Source organism: Lycium barbarum, chromosome 2 (assembly GCF_019175385.1).
Source record: "Lycium barbarum isolate Lr01 chromosome 2, ASM1917538v2, whole genome shotgun sequence".
Classification (NCBI taxonomy): domain Eukaryota; kingdom Viridiplantae; phylum Streptophyta; class Magnoliopsida; order Solanales; family Solanaceae; genus Lycium; species Lycium barbarum.
Genome location: NC_083338.1, coordinates 19,724,070 through 19,748,537, shown reverse-complemented (window position 1 = coordinate 19,748,537; position 24,468 = coordinate 19,724,070). Strand labels below are relative to the sequence as shown.

Sequence of the window (24,468 nt, the reverse complement as noted above, 5' to 3'; positions counted from 1 at the left end):
TAAATGTAAATCCTACAAAATATTCCTCATAATATTCTACACTAATGCTACACAATATTCTACACTAAATGTAGAATATCTCTAATAATATTTCATATATTCATTGTATCTCTTCATATTCACCATATCGAGAATATCTTAATGTAGATATTCTACAATCTGTCCATTATGCTAACTCCAATAACCATATCATATGTCGACAATAGTATTGCCATATTAGGTGATATTAAATACAATCTCTATAATAAATGCACAGTAGATAGAAGCAAAAACAACAGAAGACAGCAAGAATATGTAGAAAACTTGGGTATGTAAAAGGTTACAAGGAAATATAGAAATCAATACTTACGGAAAAGATGAAACATCAATGCTTTTTTGAAGAACTGTGTCATGCTTTTGTAGATATTGCATCCCAAAGGACTGTATCACAAAGATATAAGCCACTTATAATTTGAAAATATGTTAAAGATAACACAGTATCAGATGGAGAAAGGACCTTGTCGGATAGAGGGTCTTCAAGCATCGATGAGCTCTCGAAGGCAACTTTGGAAGTTTTGGACTCTGTTTATCTGATCATGTTATCTTGCTTGTCCACAAGATCTTTCTTCCCACTGCTCATTTCACAACCAACATCATATGCATCTTTCATCTTATTTGGAGTTGGAACATCCCAGGATTCAATATCACCCTTTTGGGCATTTCTTTTCAACCTGAAGATAGAAAACCTACTTGTCAAAACTCTCGGAAAATTCACTTCAGAGAGCAATACTGTCGAGAAAAGTGTACGATGACAAAAGAACAACCTTTTGGATGAAGAGATTCCAGGTTCCCTTTTTGTTGAGGTTCTTTTTGCTTTCTTCTTCATCGATCTGCTCAAATTCATCAAACAATAACCATATCATGTCAAAACAATGTTAGTGGCATATGCAGGTGATATAAAATACAATCTCCATAAAACATGCAGTACATAGAAGTAAACAAAAAAGACAGTCAAGAACATGTAAAGAACTAGGAAATGTAAAATTTACGAGGAAATTTAGAAATCAATACTTACGGAACAGATGAAACATCATTGCTTTGAAGATCTGATTCATGCTTCTGTACATATTGCATCAAAAAAGAATCATATCACAACAATGATATATAATGCCAATGCTAATTTGGAAATATGTTCAAGAGATAACACAGAATCGGATGGGGAAAGGACCTTGTCAGATGGACGGTCTTCAAGTACCAATGAGCTCTCTAACGCAACTTCACAAGTCTTGGATCTCTGCTTCTGTGTGATATTGTTATCTTCCTTGTCCACAACTTATTTTTTCTCGCTGCTCGTTCCGCAACCAACATCAGCACCATCATTCATCTTATCTGGAATTGGAAGATCCAGGGATAAAATGTCACTCTGTTGGACATTTCTTTTAGACTTGAAGATAGAAAACCTACTCATCAAAATCCTCAGAACAATCAGTTCAGAGAGCAATACTGCAGGGAAAAGTGTACAACAACAAAAAAACAACCTTTTGGATGAGGACACTCCGGTTTCCTTTTTTGTCGAGGAGGTTCTTTTTGCTTTCTTCTTCGTGGATTTGCTCAAGTTCATAAACCAATAACCATATCATGTCAAAACAATAGTAGTGGCATATCAAGGTGATGCGAAATACAATATACAACATATAAGTAGTAGGTAGAAGTAAACACGAAAGACGACAATCAAGAACATGTAAAGAACTAGGATATGTCCAAAGGTTACAGGAAATTTAGAAATCAACACTTACGGAACAGATGAAACATCATTGCTTTGAGGAGCTGCTTCATGCTTCTGTACATATTGCATCCAAAAGGACTGTATCACAAAGATATATAATGCCAATACTGCAGGGAAAAGTGTACAACAACAAAAAAACAACCTTTTGGATGAGGACACTCCAGATTCCTTTTTTGTCGAGGAGGTTCTTTTTGCTTTCTTCTTCGCGGATCTGCTCAAGTTCATAAACCAATAACCATATCATGTCAAAACAATAGTAGTGGCATATCAAGGTGATGCGAAATACAATATACAACATATAAGTAGTAGGTAGAAGTAAACACGAAAGACGACAGTCAAGAACATGTAAAGAACTAGGATATGTCCAAAGGTTACAGGAAATTTAGAAATCAAAACTTACGGAACAGATGAAACATCATTGCTTTGAGGAGCTGCTTCATGCTTCTGTACATATTGCATCCAAAAGGACTGTATCACAAAGATATATAATGCCACTTAGCATTTCAAAATATGTTAAGATAACACAGTGTCAGATGGAGAAAGGACCTTGTCAGATGGATGGTCTTCAAGCTTCGATGAGCTCTCTAAGGTAACTTGGCAAGTCTTGGATCTCTGCTTCAGTGTGATATAATTATCTTCCTTGTCCACAACTTCTTTTTCCCCCATGCTCGTTTCGCAACCAACATCAATAGCATCATTCGTCTTATGCTGAATTGGAATATCCAGGGATTCAATGTCACTCTTTTGGGCATTTCTTTTAGACCTGAAGATAGAAAGCTTGCTTGTCAAAACCCTCAGACCATTCAGTTCAGAGAGCAATACCGCAAGGAAAAGTGTACAACAGCAAAAGAACAACCTTTTGGATGAAGAGACTCCGGATTCCTTTTTTGTTGAGGAGGTTCCTTTTGCTTTCTTCTTCGTGGATCTGCTCAAGTTCATCAACCAATAACCATATCATATGCCGACAATAGTATTTCCATATAAAGGTGATGTGAATACGACAGTCAAGACTGTGTAGAGTTCTAGGATATGTCCATGGTACAAAAAAAAGTTGGAAATCAATACTTACGGAACGGATGAAATAGCAAAGCATTGAAGATCTGCTTCATGCTTCTGCACGTAGTGCATCCAAAGGAATCATATCACAAAGAGATGTAATGCCAATGATAACTTGAAAATGTTAAAGTAACGCAGTATCAAATGGGTAAAGCACCTTATCGGATGGATTGTCTTCAACTATCTCCCAGCGTTCCTTACTCAGATTCAAGTTTTCAATTACACCATCATCATTTAAGATCTGTTGGTTTTTAAAAAGATGTTGAAGCCAAAAAGCTTGTAAGAATAATTAAGAATGTCTCTCAATAATTTTATTAAGCATAGAGGGCTTTAAATAGCCAATTGAAAACTAACAAAAAATCAAAATATCTAAAATATCTCAACAAACCAAAAAAAATCTAAGAGAAATTTAGAATTCAAAAAAATAAATTTATCCTAATACTAAGCAACTTATTAAGCTAAAAAAAATATAGCAGTAACTGAAGCAAATTTCAACATGATCTCAAAAGGAAAAACAGTAAATAGCATCAGTCAACTAAAAAACTTCAACTAAAATCACTACTTCACTCCCAGGATATATTTCCTTGTTGTGCAAAAAAAGAAAAAAGAAAAAAGAAACACGACGACAGTCTTCGAGAAAGAGGTATTTTAGGTTGGGTAAGGTCATACCTTTAGGTAAAAGGAACTTCTGTAGCACTGATTATATTTGGTTCAGTAAATAGTTTTGCCTCTACTTTACTTAACAGGAAGATGGAGTCAACCTCGGTAAATAGTTTCGCCTCAACATTACTTTGCAGGAAAAATATTTTTTCAATGGTAGGAGAATAATAACAAATACTCTCTCCGTTTCAATTTATGTGAACTCATTTGACTGAGCACGACATTTAAGAAAGAGTGAAGATTTTTGAAACTTGTGGTTCAAAATAAGTCTTGAATATTTATGTGGCTGTAAATCATTTCGTAAAGTGAATTTGTTTCAATAGGTTCATATAAATTAAAACAGAGGGAATATAAGATTTGGAGTTTGTCTCAAGTTAATTGAGAAGGAAATGGATTTAAACTGACTACTGATGTAGAACTTTTGAAACTTGGGATGGTGTCTAGACTCTTGTCATCATTGTTAAGTGCATATATCAAGACAATGCAAACTGAAGAATATATAACATACTGGGAAGAAAACAGTAAAGAGATTAATTAAAAAAAGTGCACGAAGCTTGATAATAACGTCACTACCTCATGCTTCTTTTTCACAGGATCAAATGTAGAAATTGCACCCTCATAGAACCTGCAAAGGGAAACATAAATCAAAAACTTTAGCTAGACTTCTTTCTTCCATATGTCAAGACAAGATAAAAGTCAATATGGTAGAAGGAATTGAAGATGTGCTCTGATACTCCACAAGTCAAAGGAATGAAGCGGATTCTTGGCCGACAGCCTAGCAGGCAGGTCAATTTTATAGACGATAAACTTAACAACAGAAGCAATCAAGTTGAGAGCGGATTTGTAATTAGTACCACAAATTTAAAATAGTGCGACAGCCCTGAGATTATATTTTGTAGAACTTACACTTTGTCCAATGGCCACCAAACTCTTATTCTGGTACCAACCACTTCTTCTCCATAATTTTTGGTGAAGTGACGCTTTTTAGAATCCTGAATGAAACAATAAGCCATAAGCTCTTTATACATGAAAAGTCTCTTGGAAAACAGATAAATTGAAAGCAGTAGGTCTTAAACCAAAACTAGTTTCGGTCCTTCAAAACCTATTGAAAAGAGGTAAGCATAGTGTTTGCTCCAAATTCGAGAAGGATAAATCAGCTTATAACTTATTGTTGCTGTGATTATTCCTTTGAAAAAGCAATGAAGTCACAGAATTTGGAAACAAGCCACTACATTACAACAATACTACGTGAATAGAAGCAAATTCTGCAGATATGGAAACAAGGTGGTGCAGTTTACTTCAAAAAAATGCTATATTAGAACCTCATCCTTTCTCATGGAATGCTTCCTCCGGTGCTTGGTTTTGGAAAGCTGGTTGGAGAGATTTTCATCCCCAAATGATAGTTTAATCTCCCGTAAAACCCACAAGCGCGAAAAGTGATTGTTCAATTTATGCTTGAAAGAATTATAAGCACATATCTAGAGATAGCAACTTCTAAGAAGTTTTCCTTTCAACCTCATCTCTTGATTGTTCAATCTCATGAATCTCAATGGTAACTCTGTCCGTCTTCTGTGTTTTTTCATCAACTCGTTGCACTGGGTGACTCCTCAGCATTAGTAAGGTTTCCTCCTCTTTTTACAATGTTAAGACCAGAAGTGGTGTGCACATCACCTTTCTGAACAGACCCGCTCTTCCTTGAGCGCTGACTTGGTTTTCTTTTGTTACATGCTGTGCCCTTACACGATCTGTTTCTCTTATCTTGAGATTGCAGAACATCGCCTTCTGGAACCAACACTCCCAGGTGAGCATCCTTATTTTCCCTGCTCTCTTTCTTCTTAACCTTTTTCGAAGAGGCGCCCTTAATATCTGAAGGAGTCCCATCCTCCAGCAGTGTCTCACAGATAACAGCAGCAGATGGAAAAGCAACTTTCACAGGATACACAGCATTGGTCACATTTTTATTTTCTGTCTGACCATAAAACTAATGTTAGCAAAACAGAGAAGGTATCCAATAGGTTTTTTTACTTATAATGAGCCATTTTTTAATCAGTAGTAATTCAATAGCATATTGTGATAATTAATAGCAAGAAAAAAAATGACACTGAAGCTACATATTAAGCAAAAAGGATCATTTGAGATAGTCATGAGGAGGACACACCATTTGTTCTCCCTCAGGCACTTCATTGCATATTGCAGCAACTATTTCGGCATAATCATCAAGGTTCATGCTTTTTGACTTGAGGGCTTCTAAAAGACAAGGTCTAACGTTGGAAGCACATTCTTTCAGGCCCTTCTCTCCCAACTTTGACGAGATAGGTGAACAGTCTGTACAGTATATCTATATAAGATCAAGAAAAGCACTAAATAAAGAAACATGATAGCAAGAGATCAATAGGGTGAGGGGTTTGTTGCCTGATTTTCCTTTCTGAGGCTATCAAGAAGGGGCTGAAGAAGCTCCATTGAGATTTCATCACTTTCTTCAATGAGCAGAGTCATGATTTCTTCCATGCTTGTGAATACAACATTAGGATGGTCGGACCTTACAGCATCAAACATAAGCATTATCAGAGAAAACTGATACATGATAACCTTATAGTCATTTACTGGGGGAAAATGATTGTAATATTAAGTAATCGCCTGCACCTCAATCCCATATTAGCTGGGGTCGACTATTTAATCATCTCTATCTATTTTATGCTATTCAGGTTATTGTCATTCCAATACTAAATAGTTAGTTTTTTAAAGAAACTAATGTGTCTCTGATAGTAGAAGTTCTCAGCATCTCACTTACCCTACATAAACATACAAATTTGTAAAACAGAGCAAAAACACTCTTGACGTACACTAACCAAATATAAGCTTAACGATGATCCTGAGAAACATTTGCTAAGTTATTCTGAAGGAGGTTAAATTCATTGCTTGACATAATAAAACCACAACTCTACGTAACAGTCAAAAAATGAGGGAAAATCCAAGAAGCTTGTAAATTTGCTAAGTTATCTGATGATCCTGAGAAACAGCTGGAATATCTGTTTAACTAACGCATCACATTCAAGGTCCAGCAACATCAGACAGACTTTGACATCTGCCACTGTTTCAAGAACACTCACAGCCTTATAATAGTTGCAGCCTGAATGAGACAACTCCTCAAACACCCGTACAGTAAGTTCGAAAATGTAACGACCCGTCCGGTCATTATTAGACTTTCCTCTGCTTGTGCACAAAAGCTAAGTTGATTTGTTGTACGATTAGTCTTCAAGGGGAAAAACTTCATTAAATTTTAACTATAGTCGAGTCAGTCAAGAAAAAAGGTGTGGGGCCCGGTGGACGCGCTTCGCCGAGGCGATCGACATACCGCTGTAGCGAGTCCGCCCCACCGGACAGAGGACCGCTATAGCGGTCGATGCGAACCAGACCCAGTTAAAGACCTTATTTCGTGATTTAATCTCACTTTTCCACCAAACCTTCTTCTAAGCCGTTACTTGGGAGAAATTCGGGGCAGAGCACATAGAGACTTGAGTAAGGTAACCCTTCTAACCCTTCCTTTTGTTATCTTTTCTATAGTTAATTCCTCACTGCTTGGTTTAGCCTCCGAATGATAATAAACATGGAGTTCTTAAATTGCTCACGCATGAGAAATATGAAGGCAGGGTAGTCAACTATAAAATCTAGATTAATATGCATGATTTATTTTGACTCTCGTTATTGAAATTCGTGCTACTCCTAGACTTCTCCATCGTGGTCTCCGGATTTGGAAGCAAAGGATGAAGACTCCATGATGGTTCGTGGCACCTGCTTGCCCTCGAGGTAGGTTATGGTTTACTTGAGTTAGACTTTGATTAGCGAAACGTATATATGTTATAGAATTGATGGGAGAAAGCATGATTAGGTTTTCGAATGTGGAGTTCGGTTGGTTATTAGATAGATTGATATAAATTGTTGAATTACGTGGGTTGTCGTTATGCTTGGGGGAATATGGTGGTGTTTATGTTCTTAGAGTGATTAAGTTAGAAGGTGGGAATTCGCATACGTACAGAGTTGATCATTATACTGCTTGTTGTACTATTGGGCGGGTTGACTCGTGTGGTAATTGCATGTGTCTTTATTAGGGTATTCATGTCTTGATTTAGCAGATCTCATATCTATGTGATTAATGAGAGAAGTTAATTGGGTCTTATCATGACTTGTGGCATGATGCCTTGTGATACTGATATTGATATAGTTGACTGATCATGTTCCATATTGATTGTTGGACTATAAATATGTTGAGATATAGAGATATAAATATATATAAAGGCACATTTGACAGGGGGTGAGGATGTGGCCTAGTTATGGGCTCGTGATCCGAGGTCAGGTCTGGAGCGAGTGGTATGTAGACACCATGGGTCCCCTGCAGGTAATGGCTATTTGGGCAAACAATACCATCTAGCATGTGTGTACAAATGGGATACTAACTCGGGTTGCATTACATTTTACTTACTTATATTCGTGTGATAGCGGTGATACTCGTCTTGGCTGCATTACATTGACTCATGACTCATTTTGGTGCATTTATACTTGATTTTCCTTGTTGTTAAGTTGTTGTGTTTACACGTAATTTCATGGTCCTGTTTGACAAATGAAGGGAGGTTATATTAATATGATCCCATTTGAATGGCTAAGGTTGGAACGTACGGGAGAAATATTATCGTCAACTGCATTGCTCATGCTTACTCTTACTGTCTAATGGATAAATTATTACCGACTGATGTCTATTTGAATTGTTACGTTGTTGGGTCTGCCCGTCAAACTAGGAGTCCTACTGAGCTAAAACCGATTGTTGCCTGTTAGTCCTTATTTTCTGTTGTTATGTTGATAGGGTAATGGTAAGAGGATACGAGTGTGCTTAGGGTAGAGTTGTCACTTGTGGGGGAGGATTCATGAAGGTGTACGATTGTACTTATCTGTGTATCTTATTGATTTTATACTGTATTGCGTGAACTAATCTTAGTTGGCCTATGATGCTTATCAGTACGTGTGGTGTACTGATACTACTCTTGCTATACTCCTTTTGGGGTGTAGATGTGTTTCAGGTTATTGCTTGAAGGTGTCATTTAGTTGCAGTGGTGGAGATCTTCCTACAGCTTCTGTGCATCTCGTTCCAAGGCAGAAGTTGTGTCATTTTATTTGAGATACTCTTCTGTATTGTAGAAGCTCTTGTACACGTCTAGACTAGGTCTCGGAAAATTGTAATTTCTAAATTTTTAAAGAAAGGCAGTTATGTTTCATACTTATTATCATTACTAGTTTTTGGACCATGTTAATCACTTCAAACTTTTTTATTGAGATGGGGGAAGTAAATAATATAAAATATAATGATTTTAAAAAAAAAATGTAAGTTCAAACTTATATGAACGGTGAGTCTATTCTATCAAACTTGATTATTGCACGTAAAAGATGAGGTATCGTTTGATTTGGGGAATTGAATAACTAAACGGTACAATGTATGTGTAATGAGATCAATTTAAAAGAACTGGTCAAATTTGCCTCTCTTCAATAAAGAGCAACTAAAACTTCAAGACGGTATCTTGAAGTTCAATTTTTTCAGTTGAAATTTTAGGAGACTGTCCTCAGATTTTACTTTTGCAGTTGAAACTTAGGAAACTACGTTAGCTACTATAAACAATTACTCCAATTTGGAATATGTTTTAGAAGAAATAATCCCTCCGGTCCATAATAAATGTCCTCTTAGCTTTTTTATTTTGGTCCAAAGTGTCCATTTACATAATCAAGAAGGTATTAATTATTATTTTTCAAAATTTATATCTATTTAGATAAGTATGTTTTTATGTGATCAAGAAATTTTATTTTTTCCAGAGAACTGCATAAAAACATCCAGCCAATATTTTTATGTTTGTTCTCTATTACACACAAAGAAATCACCCTTCTTGTTTTCTGATTTCCATTCTTTGAACCTGTAATTTCATATATTTATTTCTCCTAATTAATTAGTCTACATTTTGTTGCTCAATGCAACTCTTCCAATTCTCCTAATTATGTATAGCAATGAAAAGGCTAGCACGTAATGGTAAAGTATAAAGGGCTGCATTTATTGTTGCTCCATGCTCCTGAACGTGAGGAGAAATATGAAAATGAGCCGAAAAATTCCTTTTCATTATCATCGCATTTAAGGTCGTATTATGTACATTAATTGGCTTTTCAAGTGTATATAAAACTGTCCGTTTTGTTGTAATGTAATGCAATGAATAATGATCAATTGTTTATTCATTCTGCAATGAACTTTTACCTCATCCATTACAACTCTTGATTGGCTTCATAAATGTTTGATTAAGAAACGTTTCTTTAGTAATTGAATGAGAAAACTTAAGGAAAAAATACCCAAAAAAGGAGATAATAGATATTTTGTTATAAAATAAAGACTATAAAGTAAATACACAAGAGAGAAGTATATAGAGAGAAATTGATTGTACATCTAACTTCTACAAATGAACTATTTATAGGAGGAAATAAGTTAACAACTTGGTGGGTGGAAATGAGTTAACAACTTAGTGGCCACACATACTTGGTGGGCAAGTATTCTTGGTGCCCAAGTTCATGTGATGGGCATCCAACTTACAAGGTGCCCAAGTTCATGTGATGGACATCCAACTTACAACACCCCCCTTGGATGTCCATTAATTAGATGATGTGCCTCGTTAAAACCGTATTAGGAAAAACCCTATGGGAAAAAAGTCCTAATGAAGGAAAAAGAGTACACATATCTAGTAATACGTTTTGAGAGCTGTCTCATTAAAAACCTTACCAAGAAAACCCAATTGGACAAAACTTTGGTTAAGGAAAAAAAGTACAACACGTATTTCACTCCCCCTGACGAAGGCCGAAATTCAGATGTCGGAGTCTTCGCGTTCCAATTTTGAATATCATCTTCTCAAGAGTTGAATTTGGAAAAGATTTGGTGAACAAATCTGCAGGATTGTCACTTGAACGGATTTGTTGCACATCAATATCACCATTCTTCTGGAGATCATGTGTGAAGAATAACTTTGGTGAAATGTGCTTCATTCTATCTTCTTTTATGAAACCTCCTTTTAATTGAGCTATGCATGCAACATTATCTTCATCTAATGTTGTGGGTATTTTTGTATCACACTTCAAGACACATCTTTCTCTGATGAAATGTATCACTGATCTCAACCATACACATTCTCTACTTGCTTCATGAATAGCGATTATATCAGCATGATTTGAAGAAGTAGCAACAATGGACTGCTTTGTAGATCGCCATGATATAACAGTACCTCTGCATGTAAACAAATAGCCTGTTTGAGATCGAGCTTTATGTGGATCAGATAAATAACTTGCATCTGCATAACCAACAAAATCTATACTACCTTTGTTAGTATAAAATAGACCCATATCGCTAGTTCCCTTCAGATATCGCAATATATGCTTAACTCCGTTCCAATGTCTTCGTGTAGGAGAAGAGCTATATCTTGCTAGCAAATTAACAGAGAACGCTATGTCAGGTCTTGTAGCGTTAGCAAGATACATAAGTGCACCAATTGCACTAAGATATGCTACTTCGGGACCAAAAAGCTCTTTATTTTCTTCCTGAGGTCAGAACAGATCTTTACTCACTTCAAGTGAGCGAACAACCATTGGAGTACTTAAAGGATGCGCATTGTCTATGTAAAATCATTTTAAAACTTTTTCGGTATAAGCAGATTGATGGATAAAGATCCCATCTGCTAAATGTTCAATCTGCAAACCAAGACAAAGTTTTATTTTTCCGAGATCTTTCATCTCAAATTCTTTCTTCAAATATTCAATCGCCTTTTGGAGCTCATCTAGAGTTCCAATTGGGTTTATGTCATCAACATAAACAACAAGTATAACGAACTCTGATTTTTTTCTTAATAAAAACACATGGACAAATGGCATCATTTATATAACCTTCATTTACCAAGTACTCACTGAGGTGATTGTACCACATGCGCCCTAATTGTTTTAGACCATACAATGATCTTTGTAATATGATTGAATACATCTCCCGAGACTTTGAACTAATTGCTTCAGGCATTTTAAATCCTTCAGGAATTTTCATATAGATTTCATTATCAAGTGAGCCATAAAGGTAAGCTGTGACCACATCCATCAGATGTATTTCAAGGTTTTCATGTACAGATAAACTGATGAGATATCGAAATGTTATGCCATCCATAACGGGTGAATATGTTTCTTCACAGTCGATACCGGGTCTTTGAGAGAATCCTTGTGCAACAAGGCGTGCCTTGTATCTCATAATTTCGTTTCTCTCATTCCTTTTCCGCACAAAGACCCATTTGTGGCCAACTAGTTTTACACCATTAGGCATTTGGACTACCGGTCTAAAAACCTCTCGTTTGGCACGTGAATTCAATTTTGATTGAACTGCCTCTTGCCATTTTGGCCAATCACATCTTCGTCGACATTCTTCGACAGATTGAGGTTCCTGATCCTCAACGTCTTTCATAATATTCAGTGCAACATTATATGCAAAAACATTATCCACCATAATCTTCGATAGATTCAAATCTATCCCATCACCTAAAGAAATCAATGATAGTTCTTTACTCATTTGAGTCTCGGGTTCCCTAATATCTTCAGGAGTATCAGGATAAATCAGATCTTGAATATCTTCATGATATTCTTTCATAGTGTCATTCTGATAATTGTTCGTGTTTCTTTTTCTAGGATTTTTATCCTTAGAACTCAATGGCCTACCACGCGTCAGGCGTGTATGAGATTCAGAGGCTATGACACTAGTATATTGTCCCTTTGGGACATCAATTCGGATAGGCACATTCTCTGTAGGGATATGTGACTTAGTTATTCTTTTCAAATCAGTAAATGCGTTTGGCATTTGATTTGCTATTTTTTGCAAGTGAATGATCTTCTAGATCTCCTGTCCACATATAGGGGCACGTGGATCAAAATGAGATAGTGATGAAACTCTCCACGTAATTTCTCTTTTGATTTTTTTCTCTCTCCCCCTAATTGTGGAAAATTTGTTTCATCAAATCAAGCAATGAATAAATCTCCCGTCAATGGCTCAAGAAAGCGATTAATAGGGGGTGATTCAAACCCAACATATATACCTAACCTTCTTTGGGGGTCCATCTTAGTGTGCTGTGATGGTGCTACCGGCACATATACAACACAATCAAAGATTCGGAGATGAGCAATATTTGGTTCATGACCAAATACTAATAGTGACAGGGAGTATTTATTATAATGAGTCGGTCTGAGACAAAGAAGAGATGTTGCATGTAAGATAGCATGACCTAGACGATAGTGGGCAATTGTGTTTTCATAAGTAGTGGTCTTCCTATCAATTGTAGTCGTTTAATAAATGACTCAGCAAGGCCATTTTGGGTATGAACATGAGCTTCAGGATGTTCAACTTTTATCCCAACTGACAAACAATAATTATCAAAAGATTGAGACGTAAATTCATTATCGAGGCCTATAGCCTTAATGGGATAATCCGAAAACTATTCCCTTAAGCGTATTATTTGTGCCAAAAATTTCGCAAACGCCAGGTTGCGAGACGATAGGAGGCACACATGAGACCATCTTGAAGATGCATTTATTAGGACTATAAAATATCTGAATAACCCATAAGGTGGATTAATAGGTCCACATATATCCTCATGTATACGCTCTAGAAAGGCAGGGGATTCAATGTCAACTTTCATTGGTGATGGCTTAGCTATCAATTTACCCTGATAACAAGCAGCACATGAAAATTCACCACTTTCAAGAATCTTCAGGTTCTTAAGTGGATGCCCATTTGAATTTTCAATAATTCGTCTCATCATTATTGATCCGGTGTGACCTATTCGGTCATGCCAAGGCACAAAAGTACTTGAATCATTAAACTTCTGGTTTGCGATCGAGTGCGCTTCAATTGTACTAATTTCTGCATAATACAGACCAGAAGACAAAGTTGGTAATTTCTCCAAAACATATTTCTGGCAGGAGACATTCTTTGTAATGGCAAGATATTCATCATTTATTTCGTTTAATGTCTCAACGTGATACCATTACAGCGGATATCTTTGAAACTTAACAAGTTTCTTGGGTATTTAGAAGAGAATAATGCATCTTCTATAACAAGTTTCGTCCCCTTAGGCAGAAATATAGTAGCACTTCCAGAGCCTTCAATCTATTTCGAATTGCCAGAAATTGTATTAACATTTCCCCTTTTCCTACGCAAGTGAGAAAAGTATTTGTCATCTTTGAATATGGCATGTGTTGTTCCACTATCAATCACACAAATGTCTTCATAATTGGTCATTGATCCAAATAAAATTTGAGGAATTTCCATATATTTTTCGAGGCTTTCAAAGTATTTGCTCGAGATGGCAGAGTCTCGTGCTGATAACGTGTTATAAAATAAAGACTATAAAGTAAATACACAGGAGAGAAGTATATAGAGAGGAATTGATTGTATATCTAACTTATACACATGAACTCCTATTTATAGGAGGAAATAAGTTAACAACTTGGTGGGTGGAAATGAGTTAACAACTTAGTGGCCATACATACTTGGTGGGCAAGTATTCTTGGTGCCCAAGTTCATGTGATGGACATCCAACTTACAAGGTGCCCAAGTTCTTGTAATGGGCGTCTAACTTACAAGGTGCCCAAGTTCATGTGATGGGCATCCAACTTACAACATATTTAACATTTAATTAGATGTTTTATTACTACATCTTTATTTAGTGCAAGGGCAAAATTGTAATCCAACTTTGAAGATAGGAGCTTCCTACTTTTAATAATATATTATGATCTGTTTGGTGTCTTTCGTGTGTCCCATATAAATTAGTACATACTTTTAAAACGACATCAATAATATTGAAACATGTGTGTAATGAGTAATAAAAATTTGAAGGGAAAAAATACAACACTTTCATATGATATTTGCTCCAAATCTCTTCATCTTCACATCGCTTTATTCCTACACATTGAAATATAATATTAAGCACAAAGTAATATAATGGTACTCAAAAGAAGATGAAAAGTACTAAAATGTAAGGCAAATAATGGATAAATATATGCATTTTTTACCTTGTCTCAGATAAATCAGTACACATTTGTAAGGCAATATTCATGTTGTTGCAAACGTGTCTCAGATAAATCAGTACACATTTTTAAAACAGTAGAACTAATATTAAAACATATGTGTAACAAGTAATAAAAAAATTAAAGAGAAAAATTACAAGCGCAATTTCATGAATAGTCTACTTGATGAGTTTATCGTCAAACAATAAGTGATGAACCAAAAAGGTAATCCGACGATAACAACCATATAATTTTAAGGTAAAATTACTCAAATGACTACCTTATTGTAGCTTCCTACCATTTGTAGCTACCCTTTTAAATTTTACCATTTGTAGCTGATTTTTGGCAAAACTGTGTATGTTTTCGCGTGTATTTGTTGCCAGCAAATACATGAGGATGCGGTAAAAAAAAAGTCTCCTTGACTTTAGCATGTAACGGTGGTGCTATTAAATTAGATATTAATATATTTTTTACCTTCTTTTCCACAAAATCAGCTGTAATATTCCCTTTCCTTACACGTTTCTCTTCTTCCATGCATTCTTCAACATTCAAACGTAAAAATTCAAATTTCAAATTAAATCTTCAACAGCTCTGAAGATACATTAACAAAACAACACGATCAATCATCAGGTAATTCGTGCAAATACACAGTTTTGATTTCACAGAACTCGTCTATTCAAGTTGTATTTATGTGATTTCAATTTTTTCCTTGGATCATAATGTCGAAGTTGTTTTATTCTTCTGAATTATTTGTTTTTGGATTTGTATCTTTATAATTGATATTCGAAAATAATGATGTAATATCACTGTAAGCGTATTAATGAATGAATAATGCTCTTGAAAATTACGGTTGAAAGTATTTTAATGTACATGAATGGTTAGGAATCAAAAAATATTCCAGTTCATATCTTTTATTTTTGTGAATCTAAATGGTATAGTATAATGAATGATCAGCTAAACTATGTATTTCTGAAGTGTAATTCAACGTGTGCATGTTGTATTTGAATTATTAGTGAACTGTAAATCTAATTTGCATAAATTGTTCAAATTTGAACGTGAATTTTGTTCGAACTGATTTTTCTTAATTTTTTAGGCGTAATTATTATAGGTTTTATGTTGAGACATTGATTCAAGGATTTTTATTTTCATAAAATGGCCAATATTTCATCGTTGATTAGACACTCTGGTATTTGGAACGACGAGAATAAATACGTCAATTACAAAATCGATGCTGTGACTTTCAAGGAGTATTCGATGTATGAGGAATTGTTACAAACAGTTGCAACCCAATTGAATTTGGACAAGCAAAGGAAAAACATAAACATAAAATACATGGTTGAAGGTGATGATATTCCAATGGAAATTCACAATGATATGGGTGTTAGGGTGTATGTGGAATTGAAGAAAGAGAACAAAGCATTACCAATGTACCCATTATGTATCATTACAACTGATAGAAGCATGTAGATATGTATATCGGGTGAGAGTTGTGTTGAAGGTGATTATTTGCAAATCGGATACATGAATCAAACAAATGTAATGGAAACAATTGGTTCCCGTGATTTGGCATCATCAAGTTGTGGAAAGGCTAATGCGTTATTCGAAAACAACAAGGGTATGGTTATTGATGACAAGAACCAAAAAGTAGTTGTTGTCGATCAAGTATACAAGGGTAAAGATACATTAAAAGCTGTGATGGCGAATTATGCAATTACAAACAGGTTCAATTACCGTACAGAAAGGTGTAATGCAATAAGGTATTGGAATATGCATTTGTGTATGTATTTGTAACTGTGTGTGTTTATGTATTTAAACTGTGGCAGTGTATGTCTTTTAATTTGTACAAGTTGAAGCATTTCTCAGCATGTGTATGTTTAGTATGAAGTAAAGTCAAAACTGATTTTTATGAATTTATAGTTATGAACAATGTCTTTGGCACGGTTTGCATTTGTGTAACTTGTCTACATATTCATCTGTCCTTTGTAATAAACACAACAATAAATACATAGAGGTATTTATGTTTAGTGATGTGTTTTACACTAATGTGTTTTTTATTGATGTTTTTTTTATGTAGCTACACACTTGTGTGCGTATCAGGAGAGTGTGGTTGGAAATTCAGGGCGTCAAGTGTAGGTTAGTCAGGAATCTTTAGAGTTAGAGAGTTTCATGACAAACATATGCCTAAAGACATTGCGGAGGACGTCAAAAATGATTTTGGCATGGATGTTTCATACATGGTTGCTTGGCGGGCCAAAGAAAAGGCGATGAACGATTTAATGGGTGAACCGGCTGAATCTTATAAAAGATTACCTGGATATCTACACATCTTGGATAAGACTTACCAGGTTCACATATCAGAATGCGTAAAACCCGCGACAACGAATTTCAGTATGTTTTTATAGCACTGTATGCATTTATCAAAGACTTTGATTATTGTGGGCCAATTGTGGTAGTTGACGGAAGCCACTTAAAAACACCGTACAATGGAACATTTGTCTCAGCAAGCACATTAGACGGTGCAAATATGTCAAAAATACATATTAATTTGTTACCTTAATATGTATTTTTTCTGTTTTAGACAAATACATCATGTATTTTATGCGTTTTTTTTGTAACTATATGTCCAGAAACATACTTCCCTTAGCATATGATGTGATTGATTTTGAGAATGACAAATCTCGGACGTGGTTTTTTGAGCGCTTCAGAGAAACATATGGAATTAGAGAGAACATTTGTATCATATCCGATAGGCATGAAAGTATAAATAAGGCTGTTTGTAGAATTTATCCAGAAGTTGCACATTATGCATGTATATGGCATCTGTGGGGTAATGTATGTAAAAAATACAAGAAGAGCCATGATGTGTTGAGTCCTGTTTTTTATTCCATGGCAAAGGCATACACGCAGGATGAATTTGATGAGTTGATGGGTAAGGTTCAAAAGGTAGATATGCGCGTGGCAGAGTATTTGGAATCGGATGGTAGAGACAAGTGGACTAGATTGTATGCATCTGTTAACCGAGGGTGGGCAATGAATTCTACCATAGCAGAGTACATTAACCGACATCTTCTAGTAGCTAGAGAACTGCCTATATATTACTTTCTCAAAGAAGTTAGAAGGATGTTTGGGAGATGGAATTACAATAACCGGAGAAATGGAACATACACGTTTACTACACTCGGTAAAAAGTTTCAGGAGATGCTGTCAATCAACGAGTATCTATGTCTACGAGTGGTGGTATGTTTCAATTTAATGCTTGTTTTAATGTATTTGACAAACTTGTACTTGTACTAATCTATGGTGTTATTTCACATCATACCAATGTGTATTTGGTATCACTGAACAGTTAGTTTAAATGTAAGTTAATATATGCTTCTTTGAAAATCAATATGTATTTGATTAATCGTATGTTTATTTATTTTAAAATTCTGATTGGTTCAATAACAAATACATGTAATATTTATTTTTTCAGGTAAAACGTCAACCGAATTCGTGTACACAGTACATAATGGAGGAAGGCGTTTCATTCTTAATTTGAATAACAACACTTGCAGTTGTCGTATGTTTCAACTAGACCCTGCCCGCATGCATGGGCTGTCATTAAGAAGAAAAATCTGGTGGCTGATGACTATTGCTCTGATTTGTTCAAATCGGAGACCATGTTGAAGACATATGATGTACCTGTGGCTCCTCTACCCGACGAGCGTGAATGGAACATTCCCAAATACATCTTGGAGGATGTGGTTTTGCCACCAAGATACAAGAGACCGCCTGGTAGGCCAAAGAAGAGGCGTGATAAGCCTTTAAGTGAATTGCTTGTTGGAAAGAACAGACATGCTTGCAGTACTTGTGGACAACTTGGACACAACAGACGTTCATGTCGTTTTGAGCCTTGAAGGAAGTGAATAGATTTTTCCTGTGTTCCTATCCATTTAACTTTCTTAAGGAAATACATTGGTTATTTAAGTATTTGAACACTTGTGTCAAGAACTTCTATTGACAAATGTTGTCTTATTACTGAAATTCTTGCTATGAAATGTATGTCCTATTCAATCTGATCTTAATTGCATTTTTTCCGATACGTATGGTGTTTTTATCAACTTCAAAATACTGCGTAGTTTGTAAAAGAACATACATATTATCTCTGTAAACTGATAAAGTTGTTTTTTTATTAGAATATTTTTGGATTGGAGGCTAGTAGTTGTTCTGGTCATGTCAAATACACCATATGTATTTGTTAACCTTCAGAAAATTGTATAACCTGTAATAGAACATACATATTTTTTTCTGATCCTGGTGTGTGAAATTACACGGTAATGTTCATGTATTTGAACACCAAAAAAAGGCACACATGTTTCGGTAAAAATGGTGTTATCTATCAACTTCATAACACTGCATATGTGGTAAAAGAACATACAAATTATTTCCGAAACTGATGAAGTTTGTTTATTTTTTCAATTTTTTTGATTGAAATCATATAGTTGTGCTGGTCATGTCAAATACACAAGATATGTTTATTAAACTTCAACAAAAATGAATAAACTGTAATAAAACATACATATTTTGTGAAATTGGTGACTGAAATTCCAAGGTAATGATCATGTATTTGTGGATTCAAGTTGTCACAGTTTACTGTATCTTATTCAACTTCAGATTCTTTTGATAAAATATGGAACTAGGTACATCAAACATGTGGAACATAACCCTTGAGATTCTTTTGATAAAATGATAATAATCCAACATCAGTAAAAAATACATCTAAAACTTCAGATTGTTTGCTTTAATGAAAAAAGGACAAAAAACATCGGATGTACGAATAGTATTTATCAAACATCAATTGCATCAACAGTGTCGTAATCGATTGCTGGCCTAATCGGTCTTGGTAGAACTTCATTATCGCTCTCGGCATTGTCAGCAACCTTGCGTTCAGCGTAGTCCCATAAGAGTGCACCGTATCTCATACGCTGCATGTGTGCATCAATGACATCTGGAATCCTTTCACCCGATGTCAAATATTCAACATACGCTGCCACGAAGACACCACAGTCCCTAAAACAAAAATAGATATGTATTTATATTAGACACTACTGTTAGCATAAATAATGTATTTCAAGTTCTAACAGCCATCAAAACTCATGTATTTGAAAGAATAATAAAGTGATAGGGTATATCATGTATTCGATACACAATGATAATGAAACAAATATGTTTACTACTTACGTGCTACCAACAGGTTGATGCGGCAGATTTTCAACATAGATAACTTCAAGGATATCGATTTGTCCCTTATCCGCATATGCTAGGTCTTTCACCAAATCTATGCTTTTTTTATTTACACAGAATCCAGCCAGATGTAGGAAATGTGGCAGAAGTGTAGCAAGTTTTGTTATTTCATTCCTAACAACTGCGTTGTGCCCGACTGCTTGATACGAGTTGTAAACATACAGACGCCTGTCAATTTTAAAAAAAGAATCAGTGATAAATGATTAATGATACCACTAATGATAAAATAATTAATTCATCAACAAAAATACCTGTCCTTGAATGAAAGGACTACCAATAACCAATGATTTTCTTCTTTTATATTCACTGGTATTAGCACATTGTCAACTGTATGCCACAGGACATTGGCAATAAGCCTGTGGACCTTAACATACTCACACAATACTTGCTCTTCATTGGGCACGTTGGTCTGGGTTTCAACATTGTGATATGCGTGGTGGACCACATCAATTTTCTGGTTGAATATGCAATCAACAGTGGTGAACCTGTAATTGTTCCTTTTATCATACTTTCCTTTCTTCCGAAAGTAGTAGAAAATGATGTCAATGTGTTGAAATGGTCAAAAATACATCAAGTAGAGCACATTCAAATAAATAAAAACATTTTTTGTAAAACCGTTCATTCCTGATAAAATTCACCTCATCATTCCAAAGCTGGCCATCCATCGTTAAAAGGTAAAACCAGTTCTTATCATCGACAATTGTGATGCCAAAATTGAATTTGACTCCATGATAAAAAACTGGCATCTTTGTTTTGTAATGGTCTTCATAATTCTTCCTGCAGCAACAAAATAAACAAATACATCAAGTTATTCACAAAAATCATGTTGAATTACTGTATGTAATACTGGAATCAAAACATACTTGCTATCATGACTCACAAGTAGACCATTACGAAGCCAATTACGATATTCATCAACAATTTGTACATCAAGTGGACCGGTAATGGAATCTTGCTGGAATGGATATTTTTTATCAAACACAGGAACATGATCCGTTCTCGAACTACTACCTGTGTATTTGATATTTAAACATTAACAGTTGCGTATTAAAAAAAAATCAAGTAAATAGAAACTTGAATAAATACATACCAAAATCTGTCACAAATAGTAAAGACTTGTATTTACTGGGGTGTGTAGCTCAAGGGACTGATGGATGCAAAATGATTTCTTTTCCTGGGGTTTGGCTCGGGTAATACTCATCAGGCAACAACCACTAAGATAAAAGCTGCACATTACTAACTGTTGCCTGGGGTTCCTCTAAAACAGTCGAGCTGGTGTTTTTCTCGGTCTTTTCCTCTTGAACTTGTTCATTAGCCATTTCTGATTCTGCTGTATTTGCTAGCACCTGTGCGATCACCTACTCAAAAATATAAAAAGAAATGTTATTCAGGAACTTGTATGATACATATAAAAAAAATGGCTTAATCAGAATAAGGTTATTTCGAACCTCGAAATTATTTGAATCATTAGAATGTTTTTTCTCTTCCACAGTATCTTTCCCTGTTTGATCAGCCGGATGTTCAACCGAAGTCTTGGGTTCTCCTGAAAGATCACCTCCTTCCACAATCTATTCAGTTGAAGCTTTAACCATATCGCCGCTCTCATTGCCAATACCAACTTGAATATCCGGTGCAAGACTCTTTTCCTTAAAATTATTTAAAACGCAGCCCAAAAGTATATAAATACATGAATAAACTAGATTTAAAAAAATAAGAAAAACAAAGTAACATCAAATTGAGAAAAATCTACTAAATATAACAAATAGATTCAGAGGATTTAATGCCCACCATCATGCTGTCAAAATTTGTTGAAGATGTCAAAAAAATCTACTAAAAACTATTTGTTGAAGATATCCAAAAGCAGTACACAAATACATAACAAAAAGTACACCGTCATGCTGTCAAAAAACACCTCACAAATACATGACACTACTATTTTCATATCAAAATCAAATGCATAATTTATTAAAGTCCCGTAGACACCAAATTTGCATCATGCCTAACTTATATTTTTTTTTATAAATAACATACAAAATGAGTAAAAAATGGTAAATACATCAAAAAATGTGTACCTTTGTTGAATGTACATCACCCGTATCAGTCTCCATGTGAATACCATCACCATGGTCCATGTAATCATCAACTGCTTGATGTACGTTGCCATCAGGTAAAGGAACATGAGTTTCGCTGTCACCACCCTAAAATACAATGATGTATTTGTTAGATACATATGCTTCATACTTATACTGAAGGCAATCATTTCAATATGTATTTATTAATTTTTTTTACCTTTTCTGAATCTTGATTCCCTTTGACATGTTCCAAAACCTTTTCGAAGTTTTCATCAATAACTTTGCGAAGATCCTTGAGCTCAGTAAAAACCTTCTTGAATTCAGCAAGCACCTAAATGGTAAAACAACAAATTCATTAAAAATCCTTATTTGTGGTAGTTAGATCAATATCAAAATAAAATAATAAAACTTACTTCCTGCTTAAATTGATTAAGTTCCTCCCTCAAACTTTTGACGTCATCTGATTTACTGGTAGATACGTCGTCAATAAGAACACAGTGGGCACTTGGAGCAGCTTTTTCTTTTTCCTTTGATTGAATAGGCTTATCTGTCACCGAAGAAGATTTTTTAAAGGATTGTCCAACTTTAGGATGGGTATCCATTTTTGGGATTGGGGTTGGTGACTTCTGCAAAAGCAATGGTGTCGTTGACATCTTCCTAGGCTTCTTGTGCAGTGGAGATTTTGATGCATCCTTCTTTTGAGTTTTTTTAGCAGCAGCAACATGGGTGGTGTTGTGGTCAAATCCGCATATTCATCTTACTTTTGGTGTATTTGAGGTGGTGGTGCAGATCTGTTGATCAGGTATGGACGCAGACAAAGCTTGTCAACCTCTGACATGGTCGGAACAATATCTTTAAAGTTAAGAATGTCCTCCAAATACAAATATTGTGAACTGTCAGTTAATACCCTCTCTGTATTTTACAAATACACAGCAAACAAATAAACAAATACAAATGTAATACTAGTTGATAGGCATGTATTTAATGTAAGTATTTTACCTTAGATACACCGTCCTTAAACATGCCCGTCATCAAGTAGTTAACTGATTGCTTTGGGTTCACTGTTTTCTAGTTGAACATTCTTGGGATTCGGCTTGCAGTTTTAACCGCTAAATTAGAGTCAACAGTAGAGCAACACTCATATATCCACACTTGCATAGCAAAAGGAAAACCCCGTAAACAGTAAAACTGTTTCGGCTTGTCCATCTTGTGGTGAATACTCTTAATCAAATCATCAAATGCTTCCTTACCCCATGTATAGTCTTTGTACCGTCCACCCTCTACCAAGTCAAAATGATGTCTTGGGACTGTGACGTTCCTTTTTTCACTGGAAAGTATGTAATTATGAATGAAATAAAGGATCGCAATCTTTACAGCATCTTCATCTGCGTTATCACCAACTCCCCAATCCTTGTATTCAAAACACTTATTTAAAGTCATCTTTAAAACACTATCACCAGAACCACCAAAATATTCTTCCAACAGTCTGTTGCGACCCTCGTCAAAAACAATTTCCTCACCATAACACTTCAAACCAGTAATTAATGCAAACTCAAAAAGAACGAATGTCAATTTTGTCCCATTAATATCGATAACAAACGCATCACTATTACTACGCTTCAACTCCCTAACCATAAAACACCTAAACAACTGACCTTGAACCTCGGTGTCAACTTGCATCTGCATATATATTTTCCAAAAATAATTTTGGAAAAAAGCTGAAATTGTCTATCGGTAAGTTTATCTTGCAACTCATCTTTAATGGTATGGTTCATATCTGAAGCATAACGTATCGATTGAGTGGGGGAACGTTTAACCAGGAATTTGGAGGCCTCAAAGTTTGAATATAATGGCAACACATGAGAATCAAAACCAGTTAGTGAGCTCAAGACCAGTGATATGAATATTCGCAAGTCTGTCCATTAGCAAGTCTAAAGAAGATCGGATATAATGTTAGTGAGCTCAAGACCAGTGATATGAATATTCGAGCATTTGATGGGGCTCAAAGGCGCCCTATTGGGGAAATAGAGTTGAAAGTGTTGATTGGCCCTGTTGAATTCATTATGGATTTTCAAGTACTTGATATTTCCACGACATACAACATGTTGTTAGGTAGACCGTGGATCCATTTGGCTGGGGCCGTACCATCTACTTTGCACCAAACTGTCAAATTCGAGTGGGATCAGCAACAAATATGTATACACGGAGAAGGAGACACGTCTTTCTATCTAGAGCAATCCACCCCATTCGTCGAGGCAGAAGGAGGGTTCGACGGAGCAGCTTACCACGCTTGGGAGGTTGTGAATGTCACTAAGGAGAGTGAAGTATGTCAAACTCAAGAGTTCAAAAGATCATGTGCCGCAATTATGGTTGCAAAAGAAATGGTGAGAAATGGGTACCAACCTGGATTTGGGCTAGGGAAAACACTAAATGGGCGGGTTGAGCCAGTCATTCTCCCTACGCAACAGTTTACATTCGGTTTGGGATATGAGCCAACTGAGGAAGAAGTGAAGAAAGCACGAAAAA

At 35.5% G+C, this 24,468-nt stretch overlaps 2 protein-coding genes across 2 annotated transcripts; both read right to left on the bottom strand.

Annotated features, from left to right (window-relative positions):
- Positions 1-565: 565 nt before the first annotated feature.
- LOC132628439 (sister chromatid cohesion protein PDS5 homolog D-like) lies at positions 566-6,064 on the bottom strand. Its single transcript, XM_060344217.1, has 15 exons — positions 5,894-6,064; positions 5,640-5,819; positions 5,121-5,450; positions 4,388-4,473; positions 4,055-4,106; positions 2,979-3,062; positions 2,835-2,878; positions 2,312-2,690; positions 2,166-2,233; positions 1,925-1,976; positions 1,776-1,843; positions 1,346-1,439; positions 1,055-1,098; positions 804-869; positions 566-710 (listed from the first exon to the last, which is right to left on the bottom strand). The coding sequence occupies exons 1-15, from the start codon at positions 6,062-6,064 to the stop codon at positions 566-568; spliced, it is 1,863 nt and encodes a 620-aa protein (XP_060200200.1).
- Positions 6,065-19,413: 13,349 nt separating this feature from the next.
- On the bottom strand, positions 19,414-22,595 carry LOC132628438 (uncharacterized). The gene is made up of 10 exons (XM_060344216.1): positions 22,356-22,595; positions 22,160-22,273; positions 21,943-22,068; positions 21,319-21,438; positions 21,108-21,228; positions 20,734-20,881; positions 20,509-20,647; positions 20,122-20,324; positions 19,808-20,038; positions 19,414-19,636 (listed from the first exon to the last, which is right to left on the bottom strand). The coding sequence occupies exons 1-10, from the start codon at positions 22,593-22,595 to the stop codon at positions 19,414-19,416; spliced, it is 1,665 nt and encodes a 554-aa protein (XP_060200199.1).
- Between the last annotated feature and the right edge of the window lie 1,873 nt (positions 22,596-24,468).

What these genes read in the sequence shown, in the direction of transcription:
- LOC132628438 (XM_060344216.1), bottom strand. Translation starts at nt 22,595, where the DNA reads ATGTCAACGACACCATTGCTTTTGCAGAAGTCACCAACCCCAATCCCA. An exon ending in TTAATCAATTTAAGCAGGAA is followed by an intron (nt 22,274 to 22,355) that starts GTAAGTTTTATT and finishes TTTACCATTTAG; the next exon opens with GTGCTTGCTGAATTCAAGAA. An exon ending in GGAATCAAGATTCAGAAAAG is followed by an intron (nt 22,069 to 22,159) that starts GTAAAAAAAATT and finishes ATTGTATTTTAG; the next exon opens with GGTGGTGACAGCGAAACTCA.
- LOC132628439 (XM_060344217.1), bottom strand. Translation starts at nt 6,064, where the DNA reads ATGTATCAGTTTTCTCTGATAATGCTTATGTTTGATGCTGTAAGGTCC. An exon ending in AAGACAATCCATCCGATAAG is followed by an intron (nt 2,879 to 2,978) that starts GTGCTTTACCCA and finishes CACTACGTGCAG; the next exon opens with AAGCATGAAGCAGATCTTCA. An exon ending in AAGACCATCCATCTGACAAG is followed by an intron (nt 2,234 to 2,311) that starts GTCCTTTCTCCA and finishes TTTGTGATACAG; the next exon opens with TCCTTTTGGATGCAATATGT.